Raw genomic sequence first — 16,346 nt, forward strand, 5'->3', positions numbered from 1 at the left:
CTCCTAACATCCACATTGTGGTTCACATCCATCTGTTCCCAGGGATCTAATGTCCTCCACAGGAACCAGCCACAACATGGTGCATACATACACAGACAAAACACTCATTAAAAATAAAAATGAACAGATCTAAAACAAAAATTTTAAAAACAGACAGCAATGAGGCACTGCTGCTGTGCAAGGAGGGGAACCCGAGTTTAACCCCCAGCACTTATATAACAGCTATCATGGAAAGAAGCTGTGAGCTCAGCATTGAGAGCACAGATACAGGGAGATACCAGGAGCTCACAGGCTAGATTCAGGATTACTGAGGGTTTCCAGGTTCAGTGAGATACTGTCTCAAAAAAAAAAAAAAAGATGGAAAGCAAAACAGAGGAAGACACCCAATGCCCTCCCCTGGCCTCTACACACATGTACCCCCAAACCCACAGACACAATAAACAGGGCTGAAAAGATGAGTTAGCTATTAGAAGTGCTGCTCTTGTAGAAGACCTGGGTTTGGTTCCCAGCACCCACATGGCAGCAAACAACTGTCTGTAAGTCCTGTTTCAGACGATTCCATTACCTCTAATGGCCCCCAATCAGACTGTATATCTATATGCATGCATGCATGCATTACATGCATACAGAGAAAACACTCAAGCACAAAAAAAGGAAAAATAAATTAATAAATGTGATTTTAAAAATTAAGGAACCAAAAATGTACTCAGTAGGTGAAAGGGCCTGCTGCCAAGTCTGATGACCTGAGTTCAATTCCCAATACACACACAGGTAATAACTCTGACTACATGTGTGTCATGGTCCACACAGAAGGAAATGCACACACATACAAATAAATAAAACATTTCTTTAAAATAGCAAAAGGAGTTGGGCAATTGTGGTGCAAGCCTTTAATCCCAGAATTCAGGCGGCAGAGGCAGGAGGATCTCTGTGAGTTCAAGCCCAGTTTGGTCTACAGAGTGAGTACCAGGACAGCAAGAGTTACACAGAGAAACCTTGTCCAAAAAAAAATAAAAAGTGAAAAGTAAAAAACAGAAGGGTAAATACTAAATGCAGGGGGACAAGAATCTTTCAAATCCAAGGCAAAAATGACAGTTTTTCAGTTATATATAAGTTAAAAGAATTAAACACCAACAGATCTGTATTATAAAAGGTATTTTTCCTTTTTTACTTGATTTTATTTGTCACCTTTTGTATTTTCTTTGTTTTAAAGGAAAATTGTAGTGAGTAGCCATCCCAGCATTGGCCTGGAAGTTCCAACCCCCATTGAGGCTTCGGTAATGGTCACGCCCACAAGGCGGGGCTGAGGGAGGAAGCAGAAGACCCAGGGTTGAGAGGAGAGGTCTCTCTTGGTTCTGGGACCCTGGACGCTGGAGGTGAACTGAACGGAGTTCTCCAGAGAACACCGCCGGACTGTGCCATACCTTTGCCAGACCCTACAACCTATTCCTTCATTTGTAAGTTACCCCACAAAATAAACCTCCCTTTTAACTACATGGAGTAGCCTTAATAGTTTCACCAATAGAAAATTATTTGTGAACCAAGAAAACTGTACAATACAGAAATTAGGATCAACCTTAGTAACTATAATGTAATGCATGATGGATGAGATACATATGGATTCTCTCAACTTGAAAGCTATCCTTTTCTCTGCCTTGTTTTGTGTAAGAGAATTGGCCCTTGTGTATCTTCTCCTTTTGCCAGCTGGCAAAGTGTTAAACTTTATCAGTAAACAGCATTTGGAAAAATACACCAGAAGAGTCTTCTCTTCCCATTATACTGTGTTTACCTGCTTACTCCAATAATGGCCTTCCTAGAGACCAACTACCCTCCAAGTTAGTATTTCTCTCTGTCAGGACATGCACAGGCACTCAAATAGTTCCCTCAGACCCTCCAGAGAGCAACTATTCACCAATTTCAGCAGTCCCTGATATGGGGGGAGCTGCCCAGAAATTCTGTCAATGCCCCCAACTAATGACTTAGCCAAATTTAGTAAGTAGCTTTTTAATAACTCTTGAGCACCCTGGTGGGAGGTTTCATGCTTGCCAACAAAAGTCTGCAGAATCTGAAACCTCTCCAGCATCCAGTGGACCTCACACTCTTCAACAAGACCTGAATCTCAGACTTAAGGATACGGAGTCAGGCATTGTCCAAATGCATGCCAGCTTTGCTATTCTACCTCGGCCCTAGCTAGAGCTGTATACCTGTTATCATATAAAACCTACTATTTTACATGCTTTAGAGTTCTATTTTACTTGTCCATTGCTGTTCCCTAATTATACTTTGTTGGGGGTGGAGGACTGAGACAGAGTCTTATGCAGTCCAAGCTGACTGAACTCAAGTAGCTCAGACCTGAATCCACCTCCCAAGTTCTGGGACTACAGGGGTACATCACCTTGCCCAGCTTTTCTAACTCTAGATATTAAACGTTTCATATTCAAATATTACATGCTTTTCGTCCTCTGATTGAAATCACAAGAGACAGACACACAAAACTGTAAACAGATTGGGTTGTAACCTTGGGCTATATAGTACAGAACTCAAACAGCAACCAGAGTGGTATGAAAGCTGGTCTACCTCATTATCACCTGTAATTGGGTATGATGACACGGCAAATGAAGCAAACACACGGAACTACACATCATTGTTAAAGCAGTTATGGTGGCTACAATGTCTATTATCTGAGAAAGGTTCTCTCTATATTCTTGAGCAGTTGCAGAAGGAAATAAATTAGATACATTAGCTCAACTCAAACAACATTCAAGAAGAACAGAGGACTATTTACTATAAACTTAAAAACAGCACTCGAGAGGCAAAGCCAGGTGGATCTCTGTGAGTTCGAGGCCAGCCTGGTCTACAGAGTGAATTCCAGGACAGGTGCCAAAGAAAACACAGAGAAACCTTGTCTCAGGAAAAAAAAAAAAAAAAAAAAACAACTCTACAGAGGAATCCTGTCTTGAAAAACCAAAAAACAAGCAAACAAACGTACTCACACCTTTGACAGCACTCGGAAGGCAAACATAGGCAGATCTCTGTAAATTTGAAGTCAGCCTGGTCTACATAGTCAGTTCCAGAACACCCAGTGTTTGTTACATGAACCGCTGAATTACAAATCGGGATAACTCAGTCTCATTGGGGTTTTTTTGTTTTTGTTTTTTACCTGAGTAACAGCAATTACTGAGAAAGAATGTGACTGTGGAACAGAGTAAAGACAAGTGATAGTACTAGCATGAAACTAACAATTTCAAATCTTCAGTGAAAATAACTTCTCTTTCTCAACGTAAGAACTGCCATCCTTTTCTTGAATACCCTGGGTTTTTAATCTTTATGTGACATAAATGCCTTGCAGGAAGGTTTTCATTCACCTCAGAACTGATTAACAGATTCTACTGCCACTACATCAGTGGTTCTCAACCTTCCTGATACTGCAAACCCTTCAATACAGTTCATGTTGTGATGAACCCCAATCATACAATTATTTTCATTGCTACTTAACTATATTTTTGTTGTTATAAACTGTAATATAAATATCTAATATGCAGGATATCTGATATTCAAACCTTGTGAAAGGGTCATTCAGGTTGAGAACCAATGCACTAGATCTACAACCATTATCAAGACCAGCTTTGGCTACACTGTGAATTCAAGGCCAGCCTGGAATATGCAGGGGGATGCTATCTTTAAAAGAGAGGAAGGGCCAGATGGTGGTGGCACATGCCTTTAACCCAAGCACTCAAAAAGCAGAGGAAGGAGGATCTCTATGATTTTGAGACCAGCTTGGGTGGGTGGGGGAAGACTACAAATGAGTTAAATTCTTACAGGAAAATCTAAGTAAACTTGGACTTGGAGATAACTTCATAAATATAACATCAAAAATACATGATACAGGCTAAGCCGAGATGATGCACACCTTTAATCCCAGCACTCGGGAGGCAGAACCAGGCGGATCTCTCTCTTCAAGTTCCAGGCCAGTCTGCTCTACAGAGCAAGATCCAGGATAGGAAACAAAAATACACAGAGAAACCCTGTCTCAAAAAACAAAAATCAAAAACAAAAATACATGATACAAAAGTAAAACAAAATTTCTAAACTTCCATGCATCAAAAGATATGTTCACGGGGGCTGGAGAGATGGCTCAGAGGTTAGGAGCACTGACTTTTCTTCCAGAGGTCCTGAGTTCAATTCCCAGCAACCACATGGTGGCTTACAACCATCTGTAATGAGATCTGTTGCCCTCTTCTGTCCAGCAGTCATATATTCTGTATATATAATAAATAAATCTTTAAAAAAAAATATATGTTCACAAGAATGAAAATACAGCCCAGGGATGAGAAAAAAATATTTGCAAATCACCTATTAAGGGTTCAATAGCCAGAAACTAGGTGTGATAGTAGGACATGCTTATAATCCTGACACTTGGGAAGCCATGAAAGGGAGCTCACAAATCCAAGGCTAGTTCCAGGAACACAAGTTCCAAGCCAGCCAAGGCTAAATAAACAGCATACCCTATCTCAAGGGACAGTGTAGTATGCAGAATACATATATAAAACTTTCCACAACTCAGCAACAAGAGAAACTCAGTTAAGGACCAGACAAAGGACAAAAACTTTAAATAGACATTTTACCAAAGAGGGCATACCAATGGCCAATAAGCACATCAAAGATATTCAACATTATTATTATTATTATTATTATTATTATTATTATTAGAAAAATGTGCCAAGTAGTGGTGTGAAATGCCTCTAATCCCAGCACTCAGAGGCAGAGACAAGCAAATCTCTTGTTCAAGGCCAGCTTGTTCTACAGAGAAGTTCCAGGACAGCCAGAGCTACACAGAGAAATCCTGTCTCAAAAGAAGGAAGGAAGGAAGGAAGGAAGGAAGGAAGGAAGGAAGGAAGACAGGGAGAGAGGGAGGGAAGGTAAAAGGAGGGAGGGAGGGAGGAGAAAAAAAGCAGGGCAATCTGAGTTCAATCCCTAAGACCCACAAAGTAGAAACAGAACCAATTTATGAAAAGTTGTCCCCTGACTTTCACATGTATGGCATATTTGAGCACAAATGCAGTAAATGTAATAATAAAAAACAAAAAACAAAAAACAAAATTAAAGGGAAGCAGGGTTCAATGCCCAGCACCCACACTGAGGCAGCTCACAACCATCCACTCCTAGAGAATCCAATGTCTCTGGCCTCTTTGGGCACCTGCATTCATATGCACATACCTACACACATATACTGACTCAGGGTTACTATTACTGTGATAAAACCATGACCAAAGCAACTTGGAGAGGAAAGGGTCTATTTCGCTTGAGCTTCATCACCACTGTTCATCATCAAAAGAAGTTAAGACAGGAACTCAGAGAAGGAACCTGGAGGCAGGAGCTGATGCAATGGAAGACTGCTCTTTACTAGCTTGTTCTCCATGTTCAACACGCTTATAGAACCCAAGACCATGGGCCCAGGGATGGCACCACCCATAATGGGCTGGGGCCTCCCTCATTAATCACTAAGAAAATGTCCTACAGGCTTGCCTACAGCCAGATCTTAAGGAAGCATTTTCTCAACTGAGGCTTCCTACTCTATGACCCTTAGCTTGTCTCTAGTTGACATAAAACTAGCCAGTATACATACATGTAATAAAAATAAATCTTAAAGGGGTTGGGGATTTAGCTCAGTGGTAGAGCGCTTGCTTAGCAAGTGCAAGGCCCTGGGTTTGATCCTTAGCTACAAAAAAAAAATAAATAAATAAATCTTTAAAAATATATAAATTAAAAATGTCTACACAAAAATCAAAAAAGAAAAAAAAAACAAGCAAGCAAGCAAATCTGAGTCATAACAAGATGCTACTTCATAATCACAGGAAAAAGAAAGTAAGAGATGCTTATGCAGACATGAGGAGGCTACAGTCTCCATACATTCCTTATGGGTAGAAAATAGTACAGCAAGTAAGTACCATAGTCCTCTGGTGCCTCAAAATGACAAACACAGAATCCCCACATAACCTAGCAAATTCACTGCCAAGTATTTATCCGAAACAATGAAAGGCAGGGACTCAGATACTTTACAACAATGTTTACACAAGAATTACAACAGACAAACCTACATGACCAAGTGATGAATGAAGAAATAAAATCTGGTACATACATGGGATTTTCCCCCCTCAGGCATTAAGAGGGAATGGGGAAGTCTGATACATGTGACAAATGATATAACCTTGAAAATGTTGGGGTTGCAGATTTAGCTCAGTGGTAGAGTGCTTCAAATGCAAGGCCCTGGGTTCGATCCTCAGCTTCGAATAAACAAAAACAAAAAAAGAAGAAAATGTTATACTGAGTGAATCAACGATACCATACAGGACAAATTCCACTCACATGAAATACCCACCAGAGATAGAAAGATTAGAGTTTGCCAGGGATGGGGAGAGAACTATGTGAAACGACTGCTTAGTGTATAAGTTTTCTATTTGGGCTAAAATAGGTGGTGACGTTGCATTACACCAGGAATGCACTACATTTTTTTTTAAGATTTATTTTATGTATATGAGTGCTCTATCAGCATGTATGACTTTATGCCAAAAGAGGGCAACAGATCCCACCATAGAAGGTTCTGAGCCACCATGTGGTTGCTGGGAATTGAACTCAGGACCTCTGGAAGAGCATCCAGTGCTCTTAAACCACTGAGCCATCTCTACAGGCCCCTGAACTATACGTTTTAAATTGTTACAATACGGCTAGGTATGTTAGCCTTTAATCCCAGCACTCAAGGTGTAGAAACAGATAAATCTGTGAGTTCCAGGCCAGCCTGATCTACACAGTGAGTGTCAAGACAGCCAAGGTACAAAGAGAGACCCTGTAGAAAGAAAGAAAAAGGGGGTGGGGGGGAGAAAGGAAGAGAGAGAGGAGAGAAAGGAAGAGAGAAAGAAAGAAAAGGAAGGAAGACAGTTAAAATGTTAAGATTTATGTGTATTTTTTTCATTTTTACTTTGTCAAATTATAATTACATGATTATTGGGTATATAATGATATCTTATGTATATACTATGAAATGACTGAATCAAGTGAATTAACAGACCAATCAAAGGGGATGGTGGGGATGAAAGACAAGTACAAAAATAAATCCTCTTTTGCAACCAAGAATTCATTGTTCTGTATGAGTTTGGACACATAAGAGAAATATGATACAAATACAGCTCAAAGCAATGATGATGTTGATACTGAGGTTGGGCCTAAGAATAGTTTATCATTTAAAAGGACAGAAATGAGAAACCTAAGAACTATGTAATCAGCATTCTAATTTTCATGTGACGAATAGTACCCCTTTTCAGTATCGACTGTTGCTGTGGAACAATCTTTTTGTACACTGTGAATATTTGTTACTCTCAATTGTTTAATAAAGGGCTAAATGGCCAATAGCTAGGCCAGTAGAAGTTAAAAGGGATTAGTGGACAAAAAGAAATCATGGGGGGGGGGCCTGCCAGCAAAACACAGAGGAAGCTGGAGATGAACATGTCATGCTGAAAAAAGGTACCACCAAGTGGTAGAACATGGATAAGAAAATATGAGCTGGGCAGTGATGGCACACACCTTTAATCTCAGCACCTGGAAGGCAGACCCAGGCAGAACTCTGTGAGTTCAGTCTACACAGTGAGATCCAGGACAGGCACCAAAACTACACAGAGAAACACTGTCTCAAAAAAAAATAAAATAAAATAAATCAAAACTAAATAAATAAAAGAAAAATATATGAGATAGTTTCAGTTATAAGAGCTAGTGAGTAACAAGCCTAAGCTATCGACCAATCATTTGTAATTAATAATAAGTCTCTATGTGGTTCTCTGGGAACCAGCTGGCAGGACAGAGCTGACAAGCAGAACACAGAAAAGCCTGCCTATATCTTATATTGAATGTGCAATCATGAGATCAAGAGTCAAAAGTAGCTGATTTACTCTAAATGGATGTTTGCTTCAATGTAGTAATACATTGTCAATTTAAATTTTCATTTTAAGCAATGTTCATTTCCCAACTGTGGTACTAATTTCCAAAGAAAGAACAAACAAACAAAGCTTACATTCAAAAAGAGGGGGACAGTGGCTTATGATTGTAATTCCAATACCCAGAAAGCTAAGAAGACAGATCTCTACAAGTTCAAAGTCTACCTGGAGCTACAGGCTGAAACACTATCTTTAAAAAAAAATAAAAAAAAAAAAAAAGAAGGGCTGGAGAGATGGCTCAGAGGTTAAGAGCACTGATTGCTCTTCCAGAGGACCTGAGTTCAGTTCCCAGTAACCACATGGTGGCTCACAACCACCTGTAATGAGATCTGGTGCCCTCATCTGGCCTGCAGGGACACATGCAGGCAGAACACTGTATACACAATAAATAAAATTAATTAATTAATTAATTAAATCTTTAAAAAAAAAAGTTGTCTTGGCCATGATCTCTTCACAGCAAAAGAGCAGTGACTGAGATGCAGGCATTAACAACTTAAAAAAAAAAAAAAAAAAAAAAAGGAAAAGAAAAAAGAAAAAAATCTCTTAATTCTTACAGCCAAGAAGACGACTTGGCAGGTAAGGATGCTGCCAAGCCTCAACACTTGAGTTTGATCCCTGGGAGAAGAGAACTAAGATCAGAGAAAGTCAGATCAGGGACTGGAGAGATGGCCCAGGGGTTAAGAGCACTGACTACTCTTCCAGAGGACTGGAGTTCAATACCCAGCACCCACATGGCAGCTCACACCTGTCTGTCACTCCAGTTTCAGGGGATCCTTACATCCAAGGCAAAAACACAATGCACATAAAAATAAAATTATATATATACATACATATATATATATATATATATATTTTTTTTTTTTTTTTTTTTTTTTTTTTTAAGTAAGATCGAGGGCTGGAGAGATGGCTCAGCGGTTAAGAGCACTGGCTGTGCTTTCAGAGGTCCTGAGTTCAATTCCCATCAACCACACAGTGACTCACAACCATCCGTATTGAGATCTAGTGCCCTCTTCTGGCCTGCATGCATACATGTAGACAGAACACTGTATACTAAACGAATGAATGAATCTTTAAAAAAGGAAAGAAAAGAAAAGAAATGCAGGTTAGTAGTTAGTCAATACACTCTAACTTGGAGTCATATTAGGTGTTTTCAAGGTCAAGCAGAAATACATTTTGGATAGACAGGTCATCTTGAAACACTTCAGAGATCTACAGAATATGGCATTTAAGATGTTTTAATAACATAGGGGGTTTGTTTTGTTTTGGTTTGGTTTTGTTGTTTTCGGGGGACAGGATTTCTCTGTGTAGCTTTGTCCCTTTCCTGGAATTCACTTGGTAGTCCTGGCTGGCCTCGAACTCACAGAGATCCACCTGGTACTGCCTCCCAAGTGCTGGGACTAAAGGCGTGCACCACCACTGCCTGGCCCTTTTTGTTTGTTTGTTTTTTAAAGATTTATTTATTTATTATGTACACAGAAGAAGGCACCAGATCTTATTACAGATGGTTGTGAGCCACCATGTGGGTGCTGGGATTTGAATTCAGGACCTCTGGAAGAGTAAGTAGTCAGTTCTCTTAACCCCTGAGCCATCTCTCCAGCCCCAGATTTTTTTGTGTGTGTGACAATGAGACAGGTCTGCTCCTGGTAGTATCAATCTACTTCAGAGAAGATGATGGGCATTAAAGAAACTCCATACAGAGTTTACTTTCATTGAGGCAATAGTTATCCACTGGGCAAGAAAGCGTCCTTGTCTCAACTGCTGACAGCATGCTGTCCAAATGGACAAGCAGGACATAAAAGAAAGGACTGCTGCACCTTGCCAAGATAAGGTAGGAAGGCTCTTTAGAAAATCCTGTTTCACAGATGAGTCTGTCAGATATGCTAAGCCTGTAGGCCAATGATGCAGAGGAACCTTGGGTGACTGTCCAGGCAGCCAGCTGTTTCTGTCATTCTTCACATTTTTTGGAAGTTGCTTGTTTGCACTTCCTGTTTAACTAGGTAGTATTATTTCTTTCTCGGGTCTCTGAGGGAGTTGAAGATTAGATAGAGTTTTCCTTGTTAACAAATTCAGAAAAGAAACTCATTAAAAAAGTGCAAAGTGTCTAAGTTTGAAAGACATCAAAAGATAGTTTTGGTAATACAAGGTTAAGATAGAAAGTGAATTAAGTACATTTTGGACTCACAAAATAAGATAGATAATGGAATATTTTTGCTGAAATTGTCAAAAGCAAATGGACTAGACATTGCCTGTATATATTGTATATAGTTATTGTACTTATTATAGTATATAGTTTTTCTTAAATTTTTTTAAATTTTAGACAAGAAAAAGGGGGAAATGTGATATTTTATTTGTGCTCAAACAAATAAAGCTTGTCTGGGGATCAGATGGAAAAAGCAAGCCATGATACTAAACATAGAGGTCAGGCAGTGGTAGCACACACCTTTAATCCCAGCACTGGTTAACAACCATAGAGGTCTGGAGGCCTGTACAGACAGACGATAAGTGATGTAGCTGGCCAGAGAGAGGAAGTAAGATGGCAGGGCACAGAAAGGTATGTAAGTGTATGTATACAGGAAGTAGCTCTCTTGAGCTGAGGATTTCTTAGTGTTAAGAATTTGTGGCTAGGACTGGAGAGATGGCTCAGAGGTTAAGAGCACTGGCTGTTCTTCCAGAGGTCCTGAGTTCAATTCCCAGCAACCACATGGTGGCTCACAACCATCTACAATGAGATCTGGTGCCCTCTTCTGGCCTGCAGGCTGAACACTCACTGTATACATAATAAATAAATGAATTAAAAAAAAAAAAAAGAATTTGGGGCTGGCTTGTTCTATTCCTCTGATCTCTCATCTTTCACTCCAATATCTGGCTCTGGGTTTTTTATTAAAAAGACCATTTAGCAATTGTGTTACACAACTTTCTAATGATTTAAAATGATAAAGGTCAAAGGCAGTTAAGTATCTTTTTTGTGTGTGTGGAGCTGAAGATCGAACCCAGGGCCTTATGCTTGCTAGGCAAACACTCTACCACTGAGCTAAATCCCCAACCCCAGCAGTCAAGTATCTTAAATCCCACTTCATCCATGAAATTTCAGATTGAATAACCTTATGCAGCATACAGGTATATGTAGATAACTGCAAGAAGGCACAAACCTTCTTAAAAGAAATATTACATGTCAGGCATGCAGGCACATGCCTGTAATCCCAACTCCTGGAAAATGGAAGCAGGAGGCAGGAGTGCACAGTAAACCATGGATACAAATCTAATTCAAAGTCAGCCTGGGCAAGATGAGATTCTGTTTCCAAAAAATTTCAAAATGAGAACTGCAGTAAACAGCTCCCACCAATCTGCCTATAATGGAATTTAATATTTTGGATGGGGGGCGGGATCTGTATCACAGAAATCAACGTTTTTTGAACATCTTAACCAACTACCAACAATAAAATGGATTATGGATGCAAAAGCTATTGAAAATATCCAAGATTTTCAATATTTCAACCAGCTGCTCAGCAGTTAAGATCACTGGTTGTTCTTTTATAGGACCCAACTATAATTCCCAGCATTCACTGGCATCTCTTAACTGTCTGGAACGCCAGTCCCAAGGGATCCAAACCCCTCTTCTGGAATCCACAGGCACTATAATGTAGTGCAAACATACATGCAGGTAAAATACCCATACACATAAAAAATAAATATATATATTGAACGTAGAAGCTGGAAAGTGGGTAAGAATGCATGCTGCTCTTGCAGAGGACCTGGATTCAGTTACCAACACCCACACAGCAGCTCACAACATTCTATAACTACAATTCTAGAGTATCTAATGCCCTCTTCTGGCCACCAAAGGCACCGGCATGAATGTAGGCAAACACTTATAAAATATAAAAATAGATGAATCTTTTTTTAATATGTTGGGCAGTGCATCTGAAGAGATAGCTCATCAATTAAGAACACTGGCTGTTCTTCCAAATGACCTGGGTTTGAATCCTAGCACCCATGATGGTTCCCAAACATCTATAATTCCAGTTCCAGGGGTTCCAACTTCTTCTGACCTCCGTAGACAATGCATGCACGTATATGATGCACAGACATACAATCTGAAGACTCATACACATAAAATAAAAATAATCTTTTTTTTTCCAGTTTTTTGAGACAGGATATCTCTATGTAGCCCTGGTTCTCCTGGAACTCACTCTGTAGACCAGGCTGGCCTCAAACTCAGAGCTCAGCCTGCCTCTGCCTCCATGTGCTGGGATTAAAAGCATGTGCCACTACCACCACCGGGCCAAAATAATAAACCTTTAAATCTATATACATTGAATGCAAACAATTTATCACATGCAAGTGATCCATGCGTTTCAGTGTTAAAAATCGTGTTTGAGTCAAGGAGTGGTGGTGCACACCTTTAACCCCAGCACTCAGGAGGCAGAGGTAGGCTGATCTCTGTGAGTTCCAGGCTAGTCAGGTCTACAGAGTTAATTCCAAGACAGCCAAGGATATATATACACACACATACACACACACACAACCCATCTCAAAAAACAAAACAAAATAATAATGATGATGATGATGTTTGAAAGCTGAAAGGTGGCCCAATGGTAAAGCATGCATGCATAAAGCCCTAGGTTCAATGCATAAATCTCCAGCACCGAGAAGGAAAAAAGGTGTTACTTCTTTCGATAGGGTCTCACAATGCAGCCCTGACTGGCCTGGAACTTCGCTGTGTAGATCAAGCTGGCCTCACGTGCCTTTGCATTCTGAGTCCTGAATTTAAAACCATGGCCATTTCCTGCTTTAACAATAAAGTTTTGACTGCAATCAAGTTTTCTACCTGTTAAATGTAACCTATAATAAAAAATATACTAAAAAATCTAATTTGTTAGCAAAACACTTAGATTTTTCTAAGACATTATATAAAGCAAATCACAACAGCATGAGTAGCAAATGAGTATCTCTCTCTGAATTTACACCAGTTAATTTACCCTTTATATTTCAATTAGTAGACCATACATGTTAAACACATTCACTCAAGATAATGAAGATATAGATTACTACTAATCACAAATTGAGAACAATTCAGAATTTCAAAACTTATGCATTCTATATCAATATTCTAAATGAGCTATTTGGACACACTATTATGAAGCTTAATCCATTCTATGACCGGATAGGAAGATAATCTAACTTTTTTTTTTTTTTTTTTTTGGTTTTTCAAGACAGTGTTTCTGTGTAGCTTTGCGCCTTTCCTGGAACTCACTTGGTAGCCCAGGCTGGCCTCGAACTCAGAAAGATCAGCCTGGTTCTGCCTCCTGAGTGCTGGGATTAAAGGTGTGCTGCACCACCACCACCACCACCACCCAGCGAGAATCTAACATTTTGCAAATCTAAGACTAACATCCAACATTAACTTTTTCTTGTTGCTTTTCTTTGTTGTTGTTATTTGTTTTGTTTTTCTTTTTGTTTGTTTGGGGTTTTGGGTTTCTTTGTGTAGCCCTAGCTATCCTGGAACTCACTCTATAGACCAGGCTGGCCTCGGACTCAGAAATCCACCTGTCTCTGCCTCCCAAGTGCTGGGATTAAAAGCTTGCTCCACCACCATGCAGCCCAACATTAAATCTTAATTGTGAAAAAATACTAAAATACAATGTACTTAAAAGACTAATGACTAGGTAAAGGGATGGCTAAATGAAATAACTTTGTGGTAAACAAGTATCCAAAAAAAAAAAGCCAATAGTAGAATCTAGGCGTTTGGGTATGCAGTTGCACCCTGAATTAAACCTGTATTTTTGGGGGGTTGGGGATTTAGCTCAGTGGTAGAGCGCTTGCCTAGCAAGCGCAAGGCCCTGGGTTCGATCCTCAGCTCTTAAAAAAAAAAAAAAAAAAACTGTATTTTTACTTGTCTTGATAGTTATAAAGTTTCCTAATGAACTGTTGAGGGAAAACATCTGGTGTATCCTTTATGATTTTAAGAAGAGAAACAAACTCCCTAGGGCTAAGAGTGCACCTCAGTGGTAGAGGCTTGTCTCCTAGAGGTTAAAGCCCTGGATTATTCAAGGCTCAGCACTGGAAGAGTAAAATAAAATAAAAAAAAAAAAACTATAAAAACAAAAACACTTAAGTGGCACCCAATACAAGCATTTGTAGGAGGCAACCCTGTATTCAAATCCCAGATCAAAACTCTGGACTTTGCAGACTTCATTACAGAATAAATAAATCTACATTTCTTCAGCCACTAATGGGCTGCAGAGTTCCTATTGAGTTGAACTTCTCACAAAGCACCTCACACAGGGTCAGACACACAGTCAGCACTCAGTATGTTAACAGTATATATCTTTGAATAGACACTTGTTTTATGTTGAATGAAGAAGTATTTCGGTTGAGAGTCAGTGGCAATGTTTTAACCAGGTTGTCTTAACAACTAACTCATCATTGTGAGATCTTTTCCAAAAAGGAAGGCTCCTGATAGGAAACTTGATGGTTAACAAGCTGGCAAGAGGAAGTAAAAGAAACGCCTTGAAAAGCTCAATCGATAGTACTGTTCTCCATCTGAAGAAAATCACTCACAATTATTTTTTTTTAAGTTTCAAGACAAACTTTTAAAAAGCTTACAAGGCTTCCCCTAGGCAGGCAGGCTGGCTGGCTGGGAACAACCTCCTGACGACAAGACTTGTCACTTGCAGGTAAGGAAGCTGGACTCCAACACATCCCTAGTTTATCCAAAACCCTTCCTCCCGCGTCAAGACCACAACCCAACTCCTTCTGGGGTGAAGAGCTCCACGTCCACTTTGGATCGTGATAACGGTCACGGGGGAGGGGAGGGGGAGCAGGAAGATGAACCGGCTCCGGTGTGCCCGCAGCACCCTCCCGGTGACTCCGCAGAAGGCAACCCCGCCACGACTTCTTCCCGCCACCGCTGCCCCCACCTGACCTCTCCCCGGAGAAACTTCTCCACCGACTCCGCTCTCCTCCAGGATGCAGAAGCGGAGTCTGACACCTCGCGTCCCCCAGGCTCCCAGACGACTACGCACGCACGCACGCACCGCCACTACCTAGCTGGAGGAGGGAGGGGACGCCAGCGGACCACGGCCCCCGCCCCTCCCCCCCTCCCCGCCGGCCACCCAGCTTTGTCCCACCTGCCGGGAGGACCCCGGGGCCGCCTCGGGCCGCCCGTCCCGCGGGCCGTCCGCCACCGCGCCACCCAGGAGCCCCGGGCCGACGGGGGCCGGCCGCGCCCCGCCCCCGCCCGCCCGCTGCCCGCCCGCAGTCCGGAGCCCGCCCGCGGCCTCACCTCACCTACCCTCTTTCGGGGGCCGGTCTCCACCTCCTGCTCCGCCATGTTGGGCCCCGCTCGGAACCGCGGCGGCTCCCGGCGCGGCGGCGGCGGCGGCGGCGGCGGCCGCGGCCCCTCTCGGCCCCCGCCCACACTGCAGACACGGCGCTTCGCTCGCGACGGTCCGGTCCCCGCGGCCCCCGCGGGGCCTGACGCGGGAGTGACGAGGGGGGCGGAGGCCCGCGCGCCGGCCGCAGCTCCCGGGGTCCCACCGGCGTGCGCGTGGGCACGAGGGCCTGCCGGGGCAGGGGAGGGCCGGGACTCGGGGGGTTAATGGCCTCCAAGGGGCCCCGGGAGTAGGATTATTTTCTCTCAGAGAAATTCCTCCGCCTGTGGTTTCTTAAAGGGATCTCCAAACCAGCCCCTTGCGCGCGCCCTTAGTGCGCAGGCGCGCCACAAGCCCCGCCTCCCTTTCCCACCAAGCCCCCGGTCCTGAGCGTGCGCGGTGAGTGGCCTAGACTAGGCCAAATCCCGCTCGCCTTGTTGCTGCCAGCAGCTGCTCCCACCACTCAACTATGGCCGCTCCCTTAAAGGGACCATGGCGAAGAGATGGTGGCAGATTGAGATCTTAATGAAAGGGCCATCTGGAGGACTGGGAGAAATGACAGTGAGGGGTTCACATCACCACCCCTACACCTGACTACAGACATATTGCTGAAGAGAAAAACGGTTGATGAGCTGAAGTTCTCAGTGACCCTTTGAGCATGAAGAATCCCAACCAAGAAGAGAACAGGACTATTATCTCAAGGAGAACACCAACAGCTTGTCAAGAGGGAAAGGGCAGAGACTACCAAGGACCCACTTCCAACCCTAAAATCAGATCCACTGGTGGTTTTGAAGACAGAACCAACCACAAAAGATAATTTCTTCAGGAGTTGTTTGTCATTAGAATTACAAAATGGGGAAGGATTCTAGAAACCATATACTCCATTGCCTTCAAAGTTAGCATTTCAGTATGGTCATCGGAAGTAAATTAATTTAGCTCCAGATATTGCGTGGCTGGTGAGGAACTAGAACCCAGACTGGAGTTGCAT

At 42.1% G+C, this 16,346-nt stretch overlaps 1 protein-coding gene across 1 annotated transcript in view; it reads right to left on the reverse strand.

The window, feature by feature from the left end:
- Positions 1–15,694, reverse strand: part of LOC118577334 (zinc finger MYM-type protein 4) — a 127,414-nt gene extending 111,720 nt beyond the window's left edge. Inside the window, exon 1 of the mRNA XM_036177489.1 lies at positions 15,280–15,694. Within this exon, the coding sequence (XP_036033382.1) occupies positions 15,280–15,318 (39 nt within the window). The 5' untranslated portion in view covers positions 15,319–15,694. The remainder of the gene's footprint in view (positions 1–15,279) is intronic.
- Between the last annotated feature and the right edge of the window lie 652 nt (positions 15,695–16,346).

This window comes from Onychomys torridus, chromosome 2 (assembly GCF_903995425.1).
Source record: "Onychomys torridus chromosome 2, mOncTor1.1, whole genome shotgun sequence".
In the NCBI taxonomy this organism is placed as follows: domain Eukaryota; kingdom Metazoa; phylum Chordata; class Mammalia; order Rodentia; family Cricetidae; genus Onychomys; species Onychomys torridus.